This window comes from Heptranchias perlo, chromosome 22, assembly GCF_035084215.1.
Source record: "Heptranchias perlo isolate sHepPer1 chromosome 22, sHepPer1.hap1, whole genome shotgun sequence".
NCBI lineage: Eukaryota > Metazoa > Chordata > Chondrichthyes > Hexanchiformes > Hexanchidae > Heptranchias > Heptranchias perlo.
In genome coordinates, this window is record NC_090346.1 from 18506836 (window position 1) to 18519901 (window position 13066).

Here is a 13066-nt window from a genome sequence, read left to right on the forward strand (position 1 = left end):
TTGAGGGAAGAATGTTGCCCTTGACAGTGGGAGAATTCCATGCTCCTTTTCAAATAGTTGCATCCATTTGAAGGATGGCACCTCCAACAATGCAGCACTTCCTCTGTACTATATTGAGTATCAGCCTAGATTATGGGCTCAAGTCCTTGGAGTGGGGCTTGAACCCACAATCTTCTGACTCAAGAGGTCAGGATGCTACCACTGAGCTAACCAGACAGTTGAACACATGGTTGCTGAAGAGAGAGAATCCTGGCATCAGTAGACTTAAAAACATAATTTGTCCATGTTAATAAGGTGTGAAATCATCTGAAACGAATGCTATAGAAGCAAATTTGTTGGAGCGAGATCAGCATGTATGTCTATTACCAAACCAGAATGTTCCACTTTTCTCTCCCAAATTTCTTCTGTCCTTCCTTGAATGTACTGATTCCTGCTGCAGTGTGCCCATTCTTGTGTGAATCTAGGCCAGTGAGTGTTGGCAGGCTGTTCATGTGGGGGACATCACCACTAAGGCCAATCCTGTCTTTGCTGGATATCCACAATCATGCATGTTGTTTCCTTTCCTAACCCAGGGAATATTGAGTCCAGTTGTAGAGCTCTAATACAGAGATCAAGTAAAGCAGCACAGATTGGAGATTGAACTTTGGTGTGTGTGGCTGAGCAGTACAGCACACAATGTACTTACCCACTGAACTATCTGGCGAGTTTCCACATTGATGTTAATGAGGGGCTATTTTAACTTTGCCCTGTACTCTTCCAATTACTTAATCTCTAATGGTAAATGATAATAAATTGCCTTTTAAATAAAAGTTTGTTCCATTACTGAGGCACTTGTTTCCTTGGCCCTTGCAGGAGATGGGGGAAGTCAAGTGCACAGACCTAAAGACCAGGCGCTGGGATCAGGGCCTTGAGAAGCCTCCACTTGATTACTCCGAGTTCTTCACTGAAGATATTGGTCAGATCCCAGGGGTCATGGTTTGGCACATTGAGAATTTTATTCCTACTCAAATTGATGAGACGTTTCATGGAAAGTTCTACGAAGCGGACTGTTACATTGTGCTAAAGGTAACCATCACTGGAAAAAGTAGGGTAGAACTTCGGATCAGCAGAATTCATGTATAATGCTTAAATGGGTTAATGCCTGCATATAAGTAGCGCACAGGAATGTAGAACAAGTGCAGCTATGAATTTTGTTGATTGGAAATTCTACCGTAGTGTCTCTTATGGTTATTTATTTATTTTAAATGAGATTATAAATTTCTTCTTTTGCCTTTTTTTCTGTTTTATTGGTCTTCACAAGCACACATATTTTCTGTGACCAGTTGGGACACTTCTGGTACAATTTGGGCTTTCTCCTATCACTTTTTTACTTCATGTCCACATCAAAAAGGCAGTATCCATAGGTGGACCCATGTCTTACTTGAACTGAAATTTGCACCCTTATGCGTGATACGAATGGGATGGTATGCCACAGGACCTGTTATTACCCTTGTACCACAGAGATTATGTGAGTTGCCCTGTTGGAAAGGTGGAAAGTGCCACACTAATAGTCCAATTTATTTATAAGGAAATTCATTATAAAGAAGCTAAAGAATACAATAAGTCACCGACAGGCCAATATATAACTTGCACAGAATTTAAACTGCACTGAAAACAATAGTGCAAAATCAAGCAATTCTTCCCAGAATCTTATAACCAGGTTTTTGATTAACATTGCATGAATAATTAACTCCGCGAAGCCCATTTCACAACCTCAGCAATCAAAGCTGAAAATAGAACTGATGTCCAGATTTACATTTCTATCTTTCTTTGACGTGGAGGTCAGCTTCTTTGAAGAAGAAACTAATTCTTTCTCAACAGTGAGGCATTTGTTATATTAAGTATTTTTATAACTCAAGTAGATAAGCTGTGACTAGCAATCTCATGGCTGTCTGTTGAGTTATTTGCTCTTGACATAAGAACAGAAGAAGCAGGAGCAGGAGTAGGCTATACGGCCCCTCAAGCTTGCTCCGCCATTCAATAAGATCATGGCTGATCTTCGACCTCAATTCCACTTCCCACCCGATCCCCATATCCCTTGATTCCCTTAAAATCCAAAAATTTATCGATCTCAGCCTTGAATATACTCAATGACTGAGCATCCACAGCCCTCCAAAGAGAATTCCAAAGATTCACAATCCTCCGAGTGAAGAAATTTCTCCTCATCTCAGTCCTAAATGGCCGACCCCTTAGCATGAGACTATGACCCCTAGTTCTAGATTCTCCAGCCAGGGGAAACGGCCTCTTGGCATCTATCCTGTCAGAATCTTCTATGTTTCAATGAGATCACCTCTCATTCTTTTAAACTCCAGAGAGTATAAGCCCATTCTGCTCAATCTCTCCTCATAGGACAACCCTCTCATCCCAAGAATCAATGTAGGGAACCTTTGTTGCACAGCCTCTAAGGCAAGTATATCCTTCCTTAGGTAAGGACACCAAAATTGTACGCAGTACTCCAGGTGTGGTCTCACCAAATCCCTGTACAATTGCAGCAAGACTTCCTTACTCTTGTACTCCTATCCCCTTGCAATAAAGGCCAACATGCCATTTGCCTTCCTAATTGCTGCTGTACCTGTATGTTAACTTTCTGAGTTTTGTGTACAAGGACACCCAAATCCCTCTGAACATCAACGTTTAATAGTTTCTCACCATTTAAAAAAAATTCTGTTTTTCTATTCTTCCTACCAAGGTGAATAACCTCACATTTCCCCACATTATACTCCCATCTGCCACCTTCTTGCCCACTCACTTAATCTGTCTATATCCCCTTGCAGATTCTTTGTGTCCTCCTCACAGCTTACTTTCCCACCTAGCTTTGTATCGTCAGCAAACATGGATACATTATGCTCTGTCCCTTCACCTAAATCATTAATATAGATTGTAAATAGCTGAGACCTCAGTACTGATCCCTGGGGCACCCCACTGCCAACCTGAAAATGACCCATTTATTCCTATTCTCTGTTTTCTCTCAGTCATGCAATCCTCTATTCATGCTAATATATTACCCCCAATCCCATGAGCCTTAATCTTGTGTAACAACCTATTATGTGGCACCTTATCGATTGCCTTTTGAAAATCCAAATATATTACATCCACTGGTTCCCCTTTATTTACCCTGCTAGTTACATCCTCAAAAAAACGAATAGGTTTGTCATACACGATTTCCCTTTCGTAAAACCATGTTGACTCTACCTAATCATATTATGATTTTCTAAGTGGCCTCTTTGTAAAATTTCTTCTGAGAAGATGACGGTGGGCCTTCTCCTTGAACTGCTGCAGTCCTTGTGCCGATGGTGATTTTGTTATCAACTTGCCAACCATAGGAAACAAACTTTCACTCTTTGCCCCCTCAAAACTTTTCATAGTTTTGAAAACTTTTTTTAATGCTCGATGCTGCCTTAATTTGCAGACCAACCTTGATGAGAATGGTGCATTGAGCTGGCAGATTTTCTACTGGATCGGACAGGAAGCTACTATGGATAAAAAGGCTTGTGCTGCCATCCATGCTGTCAACCTTCGGAACTTCCTAGGAGCGCAGTGCAGGACAATCCGTGAGGAAATGGGTGACGAGAGTGAAGAATTTAGTGTGGTCAGTATGCGGTTAGGTATAGAAGGTGCCTGTAAGGATTGTACTTTGGTATTGATGTTGTCTTAGTTGATTAATGTTAATTATTCACTATTGTATTATTTATTTTCACCCCTTTCAATATCTTCCTCCCCCCTTTCTGAAAGTGCTGTCTGATGATGGGATCCAGTCCTTTTGGCAGTAATACCCCTTCACCAATATACCCAAGTGGCTGCCTTCATGTGTATGCCTAGATGCTGAATGCTGGCATGATATTCAACCATGGAAAACACCACAGCTGAGCAGATCCTGTCTTTCTGATTTTTCACAAGTGTCCTTTCCAGAGAGTCATTGGGTGGTGATAGAGTGGGAATCCTTGCTGTTTTTCTTTTCTTTAGACTAATCATAGCACCTTTACTGAGATCAGCGAAGTTAGTACAGATTTGGGTCAAACCTTGGACCTTTTTGGTCTGTATGTCTTGGTATGACACCACAGTGTGTTTATCGTACCTCAGGAGCCACATAGATCCTATTTGAATGCTTCCTCTTTGCAGAATGCCTCAGTATTAAAGTATCCAATTGCAGTATTTAAATAAATGATGCCAAAAATTCTAGCACATAATCAGCCCCAAACTGGTGTAAATGATGCAGTTGAGTTCTGGAGTCACAAATGATGTTACTAAATGGTTCTTGCCGAACCCCAGACATCACTTGTATGTCTATCACTTGACTTTTTATTGTATTTTGTTAAATTGAAGAACAAGCTGATTGCTCATTTAATTTGAGTAACAAAGAATTTACATTTATATAGCACCTTTCACAGCCTCTTTACCCAAACTGCTTTACAGCAAATTAATTACTTTGAAAATGTTATGCTGAAGGGAAATGTGGCAGCTAATTTGCACACAGTAAGATCCCACAAACAGCAATTAAATAAATGTCCAGAAAATCTGTTTGATGTGGTTGAGGGTTAAATGTTGACCAGAACACTGGGGAACGCTCCTGCTCCTCTTCAAATAGTGCCATGGGATCTTTTACATCCACCTGAGAGGATACACAGGACCTCAGTTTGGTGTCTCATCTGAAAGACGGCACCTCTGACAGTGCAGCACATCTCCAGTACTGTACTGAAGTGTCAGCCTAGATAATTTGTTCAAGTCTCTGGAGTGGGGCTTGAACCTATGCCCTTCTGACTCAGAGTTGAGAGTGCTACCCACTGAGCCGAGGCTGACACCAGTAGTTTGATGTGCTTCTACATGTGCATTACACTAGTCAAACTTTTTGTATTCAAGATGTTTTGGTACAAGAATTGATCATTTTCAGCTCTCAGCTTGAAAAGGTACAGCCTTGCAATGCAGTTCTATCCTGTAATACTTTAAGCTGACAGTTGGTTTGGAGAAAACCTGATCGTGATTATATATGCACATCAAAACCATCCAAACAGAACAAAACCAGTAGTCTCTGATTGGATCTGTTGACTCTTAATTTTTTTTTAAAGAGATGCTCTACTGCCAGGTTAAGCTGCTGCAGGGTGTAGTACAGTGGAGCCATACAAAGCAACACCTCCTTCTCCCTACCCAATTCTTCCTTTCCCCATTCTCTCCTGATGGTGCTGACTCCTGCTCGGTTCCATAGGCAGTGACAAATGCCTGTCGGTGGACCTTTGGACCATGCAAATACTGCCCCTTGTATTTGCATGGTCCAAAGGCAGAAATTCTGTACTGTAATACTATATCATGGGAAGGAGAAGGGTGGCTGACTTGAGAATCCATGGGGGAGTGGGTACACCTAAATGAAACAAGATGTTCTCCACATTGCCATCATTGGTGCTAAATGGAAAGACCTGTGGCAGCCATTTGTGTAGGCAGCAGTGAACTTATGGTTCAGGGTTCAAAAGAGAAATGTTTTTTGGGTAGTTTAGTTCCTGGAACAGCCCATCTTGAAATCTCACATGCAGTAACAATTTACAGCTCATTGTGAACATTTTTAATACTGTTAAACTGAGATATAATTTGCAGTCCCTGTCAGGATTGGTGATGTCACCAAATGTGTTGTTGCATCCTGCTCTTTTTAAACAGGAGCTGATAGCATATATTATACCTTACACAAATCTCAGCATGGCTTTCAATTTTGTCAAATTTATATCTATCGAATAAATGCATAATTTTATTAGTTTAATATTTATTTTTGATGTCTGCAGGTATTTGATAATATTTCGTACATTGAAGGGGGAACAGCTAGTGGCTTCTATACGGTGGAAGAGACACAGTATATCACCAGGTAATGGACGGGAGGAGAACTGGCTTTCCAAAATAAAGGATAGGATGGAGAGAGAGTCAGAGTTTGAGAAGGGGGGCTGTCGTTGTTTATTACTAGGCTTGTTTAGTTTATTTGTACCAATGCACTAAAGGAAAGATCACACTTTAAGACAATATGCTTTAATATTGTGCAATATGTTCCTTGTCTGATGCTTTGAATTCATCACAGCACATTGTTCCCATCAGTCCTGACCATTGGAGTATAGTTTCCCTTAGCTCACAATAATCTATCTCTATGAACCCAAATTTGGAAGTCCAAATCTGTAACATAATTGCACTGATGGATGTTTTCACAGTTCTAGTGAATAGGGTGTAAAGGCTATCCATGCCGTTAGCTATTAAAGTCATTACCTTGAGCAAAAGTAACAAGTCCAAATCCAGGCTTTTGGGAAAGACGGAGGTCTTTAAGTAAAAACTTTAATGAATGTATTAATAGATACAATAAGAATTCAATTGATAAATTTAATCCTATTCTAAAATGTGGAATTTATTTTCTTTAAAATCTTATTTTGGATGTTAGAAATTTCAGTTACTACACCTACTGTTATGCTTTACTGAAATCATAGTGTGCGTGTGTGTATGTACTTAAGTTGTCCATGGCGTTGCACATGAGGTGGGAGTCAAAACCAAGTGAAGTGAGTTTAGTGGGTGGGGAATAATTCAACCAGGGTGCTCAGATGTATTCGATCCCCATATTAAAATCATACATTTTGTCATTGTTACATTTCTATTATATATTCCTATGTCCATTATAAGGGAAAGTGTCTATGTAATCATTTTATAATGGCATTTCCCATGTAAATGCTTGCCTGTCACAGTTGATGAACCAATTGGATTGCTCAAAATGCTTTTTGAAAGAGAAATTGTCTGCCATTTTTCTCAGTAACTGAAATTTCTAATGTCCAAAATAAGATTTTAAACAAAATAAATTATATATTTTATAATAGCATTAAATTTATCAATTGAATTGTTTTTTGTGTCTATTAATACATTCATTAAAGTTTTTACTTGAAGGCCTCTGCTTTTCCCAAAAGCCTGGATTTGGACTTGATATTTTTGCTCAGGGCAGTGACTTCAATAAAGGCATGTGCCCCAGTTTGAGAGTGGCCATTTCTTGTCCTTGACTTGTCTTGAGCAGCATTTTAAATTTATTTTTAGGTTGTATTTTGAAAAAGGAATTTACAGGCCTAGGATGCTCCTTCTGCTTTTATAAAGTTTATTTTCCACACAGGTTGTTTCGATGCTATGGTAAGAAGAACATAAAGCTGGAGTCTGTTCCACTTAAAGCCTTGTCGTTGGATCCTCGGTAAGTAGTAATTGGAACAGTCCAGATTTGTGACTCTTCTCTTAATCATCTCGTATTAATCAACAAAGTGTATTTTAACCATTGTCCATCACTGAGCTCCTTTTTCCTGTTGTTAATATATTATAGAAAAATTCCACTTAACGTTGTGTTGCATTTTTCAGTACCTCGCCTCAGGAGCTCTTCCTCATGCGTGTGACAGTATAGTTAGCATGTGCTTTCCAGCAGATGTTACTGGAGAACAATCAAGAGTGGGACCCTGGCTAAATTTTTCCCCCCCCTTCCTAACTAGAGAAGCACCAAAAACAATTGTAGCCTTCCCGCTACTGCACTGGCTGAGATCAGCTAAATCTGCACAGACCAGGAATTGAACCTGGGACCTCCCTGATCTGTGTGGCTCAGTTTCACAGGTCATTCTTTTTCTTTTCCTTTTCCCACCACCCACACCTCTCTCAGCCTCTTTCTCCCCACCCCCACCATCCTTAGGCACTTGCTTAAATAAGCTCTGAAAGTGTTGCAATGGTGCATAGAGGTATTTGCCTCCATGCTCTGAGTTGTGTATCTTGACAATCTCTGTTGTGCCAGAACTTTTCTCTGCAGTTCTGGAGCCTGGAGGCAAGTCTCCTAACAGCGGCAGCTCAGTGAGTCATTGCAAGACAGAAAGCCCCTGAAAGCAACTTTCAGAATAATGCATTGAATCTTCTATCTAAATCTCTTTACACTTATTAGATTTTATAGCATATTTTGATTTTTTTTTATTACTCGAGGCTTTCTTAAGCTCTGTTATTTCCGTTACCTCATATTTTCAGGATGTTAACAGTTTGTCTCTTTTTTTAAACTAGATTTGTGTTCCTTCTGGATCATGGACTTGAGATTTACATCTGGAGAGGCTCCCAGGCCACACTGAGTGCAAGCACCAAAGCTAGGTACTAATCCCATACCTGGAGTACTGTGTACAGTTTTGGTCACTAGTCTACATAAAGGATATGGAAACACTTGAGCAGGTGCAGAGGGAAGCACCTAGACTGATTCAGGTGTAATGGGGATCAGCCACAAGGAAAGATTAGATGCAAGGGAGAGTGGCAAGTTGGATCCAAAATTGGCTCAGTGGCAGGAAGCAAAGGGTAATGGTCAACAGGTGTTTTTGTGACTGGAAGGCTGTTTCCAGTGGGGTTCCGCAGGGCTCAGCACTAGGTCTCTTGCTTTTTATGGTATATATCAATGATTTAGACTTAAATGTAGGGGGCATGATTAAGAAGTTTGCAGATGATACAAAAATTGGCCATATGGTTGATAGTGAGGAAGAAAGCTGTAGACTGCAGGAAGATATCAATGGACTGGCCAGGTGGGCAGAAAAGTGGCAAATGGAATTCAATCTGGAGAAGTGTGAGGTAATGCATTTGGGGAGGAAAACAAGGCAAGGGAATATACAATAAATGGTTGGATACTGAGAAGTGTAGAGGAACAGAAGGACCTTAGAGTGCATGTCCACAGATCCCTGAAGGTAGCAGGAAAGGTAGATAAGGCGGTTAAGAAGGCATACGGGATACTTTCCTTTATTAGCCGAGGCACAGAATATAAGAGCAGGGAGGTTATGCTAGAACTGTATAAAACACTGGTTAGGCCACAGTTTGAGTACTGCTGGTCACCATATTACAGGAAAAATGTGATTGCGCTAGAGAGGGTACAGAGGAGATTTACAAGGATGTTGCCAGGACTGGAGAATTTTAGCTGTGAGGAAAAATTGGATAGGCTGGGATTGTTTTCTTTGGAACAGAGGAGGCTGAGGGGAAATCTAATTGAGGTGTATAAAATTATGAGGGGCCTAGATAGAGTGGATAGGAAGAACCTATTTCCCTTAGCAGAGAGGTCAATAACCAGAGGATTTAAAGTGATTGGTAGAAGGATTAGAGGGGAGTTGAGGAGAAATCTTTTCACCCAGAGGATGGTGGGGGTCTGGAACTCACTGCCTGAAAGGGTGGTAGAGGCAGAAACCCTCATTGCATTCAAAAAGTACTTGGATATGCACTTGTAGTGCCATAACCTACAGGGCTACAGACCAAGAGCTGGCAAGTGGGATTAGGCTGGATAGCTCTTTCGGCTGGCACAGACACGATGGGCGGAATAGCCTCCTTCTGTGCCGTAAATTTCTATGATGAGCTTAAACTTTACAGTCTAGAAAGAAGGTTAAGGGGAATCTTGCTGAGGTACACAAAGTGTTAAAGGTTATAGATGTAGTGAACCCAGAATATTACTTCAAGATAAGTCAGGCCATTAAAATCAGAGGAAGTAAACTTAAATTAGTGAAGAGTAATTTTAAAACTTATCTAAAGGGTAAAAAAAAATTAAAGATAAATTTGAAACAATCCCCCAAGTAAGGTGGCAGTATCAAAGCATTAAGGGCATCAGAGATGTCATTGGAGGGTGGGATGGGTGGGTTGGAGTAGTAGAGGGAAATGCTGGGTGGGCCAAATGGTCTTTTCTCATCCTTGACTTTTCTTAAGTTCTTATTTGTCAACCATATTCGACGTATTACAGAAACAAGATCTGGTTCTTGATGAGCTGTAACACTAAGGTGACCAGGCTTCATTGTTGTTTTTCTGTGGGCTGTTCCCAGTTTTGTTATGATTTTTTTAAAATTGTAAATGCTGGAAATCTGAACAGATTAGTCAGTATTTGAAAAGAGACTGAGTTACAGGTTTTAGCGAGGGCCATTCATAAGAGCTGGACCAAGGGAAATTGAGTCTGTTCTCTGAACTAAACAAAGTCACCAGAAACAAAATAACATCGGTGGGAAAACCAGATATTTAACTTACCTATTTTCCTGCCACTAACACAAACATTCGACCCATAGACCCTGGACAGCTGCATTAACATCTCTCTAACTCACTGGGGATAATATCATAGCTTTTGGTGCTCTTGCTATAGAGGGGTGAAAGTTACAGGTTTTTAAAACCCAGGGAGATCTTTTTGTGCAGAGCCAGGTCGGTGGACAAGGAAATTGGGAACTAAACCGAAGGGACAATTACTTCACACATTGAATACATTGTCCCCTAGTACATCTCTTTGAAGAATTGCAAAAGAAAATCTTTCTGATAGGCTCCCTGACAGCTCAGCTGGTAATATGTGCACTGCCTATTGTGGAACTGTGCTGAGTTAGCTGATCTCAGCTGGTGTGGTACAGTTTTCCTCCGCACCCGTGGGTTATGGAGTGCAAAATCTTTCAGAATGTCTGCTCCGGTCCCGTGAAGAAGTAGCCACTTGAGCGTGGTTGTGAAGTTGGAATGACCAGCGCTTTCGGGGAGAGCAAAGGAGAAAATAATCTGAGGGCTCTAAGAGCCTCGTAACTGAGAGTTTCACTCTGAGGCAGCATGTCCGTTATGAAGATGGGTATCGACGCTGTGTGGGGAGGGCTCCTGGGCGCATGGAACTGTTCAATCTGAAGTATGTTGCAGTCAGAATTTTCTGCCTTTCAGACTGTTTGCTGAAAAGATAAATAAAAATGAGAGAAAAGGAAATGCAGAGATTATACAACTGATGCAGAATCAAGAGACACCAGAATTCTGGGAGGCTTTGGGAGGACAACCTGAGGAGATTAAATGCCACGTGGCCGACAATTTCAAGCCAGTGTGGCCTAAACTTTATAAGGTAAAAATAAAGCAGAATTTCTTAAGTTTAACCGAGATTGCAGAAGAAACTTCTGTATGCATTGTATTCTCCCAACATTGTACTCTCCAGTATAAAGCATGTACAATATGCATACTGCTTTTACATGTTGTACAGTTCTGATGGGAATTGGTGGCAGACAAATGAACCTCTGTACTTCTTGTGCTGATGGGCTATGCTGGGCAGTGTCATTCAATTTCTGTCATCTCTCACCAGTATCTTGGTTACACGGGCAAATTGAGGTAGTAGATCTACCTGCTGTACAGAATCCAACAGGCACAATTAATCCTGACAGATTTGCTGCTTCAGATCGCCCCCACTCTTTTTTTCCACCCCCCTGCCGGCATATGGCAGCACCAGTGGTGCAGTACATTAAACCTGCTGTGTGAAGTGGTAGGGCACTGGTTGGTGTCTATGATTCGTTGCATGGATATTATTACGCTTTTATGGATTGCATTTACCACGAGATACTAACACACAGGTATGGATGGAAAGATCGGGGGATAAAATACTAAATGAAAAAAATCTGGAACCAGAGATGTTTCTGCCAGCTCGGCTTCAAATACGCCACCCTACACACTCTGCCTCCTTGCGTTATCGCTGTGTTAACTGTTGCATCTTGATGGTCTCCATTCTTTCTCTGACCTTGGAACTGTGGATCTCTTCACTTCCCTTCGTTTTTCCTTCCTCCCACAAGCTACAGGTTTTTAAAACCCAAATTTGGCATCACCTAACCATTGCTTCCTGATTTATTACATTTTCTCTCTCTTCCTCCTTTTAACCTTAGTGCTGTGCTACACTGTGAGTCTTTGCTTTGCACTTGGGTTTCTCCATTTAAAAAAAAGAACTATAAACCTCTCGGGTTGCTGACACCTGAGTAGGCTGGTTTCAGAGGGATACTGGTGATTAGCTGGGGGGATACTAGTGATTAGCTGGGGGGCTGGGGGAGGTGGGGGGCAGGTCGCCTTGGGGGAGGGCCGGGCCGCCTTCTCCTTTGGATAGGAATACTGCAAGGAGACTAGAGAGAACAGGTTAAGGAAAATTTGACATTTTGGCACATCCATCTCTTTTGGTTCCAGTTTTTTTCATTGTCCAAATGACAAATAGTTACCTTTTAATGTAAGCAATGTGAATATTCTTTTAAAGCCTCCAAAATAGAAGTAGTAACAGACATCAGGAGGACATAGACAGACTGATGAAATGGGCAGACACATGGCAAATGCAATTTAATGCAGAGAAGTGTGAAGAGATGCATTTTGGTAGGAAGAATGAGGAGAGGCAATATAAATTAAATGGTACAATTTTAAAGGAGGTGCAAGAACAGAGAGACCTGGGAGGCACATGCACAAATCTTTGAAGGTGGCAGGACAAGTTGAGAAGGCTGTTAAAAAGCATATGGGATCCTGGGCTATAGTAATAGAGAGACAGGGTACAAAAGCAAGGAAGTTATGCTAAACCTTTATAAAACACTGGGTAGGCCTCAGCTGGAGTATTATATTCAATTCTGGGCACCACACTTTAGGAAGGATATCAAGGCCTTAGAGAAGGTGCAGAAGAGATTCACTAGAATAATACCAGGGATGAGGGACTTCAGTTATGTGGAGAGATTGGAGAAGCTGGGGTTCTCCTTAGAACAGAGAAGGTTAAGGGGAGATTTGATAGAGGTGTTCAAAATAATGAACGGTTTTGATAGAGTAAATAAGGAGAAATTGTTTCCAGTGGCAGAAGGGTCGGTAACTAGAGGACACAGATTTAAGGTGATCGGGAAAAGAACCAGAGTTGTGATGATCTGGAATGCACTGCCTGATAGGGTGGTGGAAGCAGATTCAATAGTAACTTTCAAAAGAGAGTTGGATTAATACTTGATGGGGAAAAAAATTACAGGGCTATGGGGAAAGAGCAAGGGATTGGGACTAACTGGATAACTCTTTCAAAGAGCCAGCACTGGCACGAAGGGCCAATTGACCTCCTACTGTGCTGTACCTACTATGATACCTCATGCTGTTTTAATGTAACTTGCACACAAACCTTCCCAATTCATCTGAGTGCGCCACTAATTATGGGATATCGAGTAAGTTCAAACCTTGGTGTGTGCGCACTCAGTAGGGGTGCTATAATTGGTCTCAGTGCCTCTGACTTAGGATGGGGATAATCGGCCGCTATCCATGGGCCCTG

General features: G+C 41.2%; 1 protein-coding gene across 1 annotated transcript in view; it reads left to right on the forward strand.

Annotated features, from left to right (window-relative positions):
- Positions 1-13066, forward strand: part of flii (FLII actin remodeling protein) — a 68473-nt gene that overhangs the window by 32821 nt on the left and 22586 nt on the right. Inside the window, exons 13-18 of the mRNA XM_068003089.1 lie at positions 853-1065; positions 3449-3628; positions 5805-5884; positions 7154-7228; positions 8068-8151; positions 10702-10873. Coding sequence (XP_067859190.1) covers positions 853-1065; positions 3449-3628; positions 5805-5884; positions 7154-7228; positions 8068-8151; positions 10702-10873 — 804 coding nt within the window. The remainder of the gene's footprint in view (positions 1-852; positions 1066-3448; positions 3629-5804; positions 5885-7153; positions 7229-8067; positions 8152-10701; positions 10874-13066) is intronic.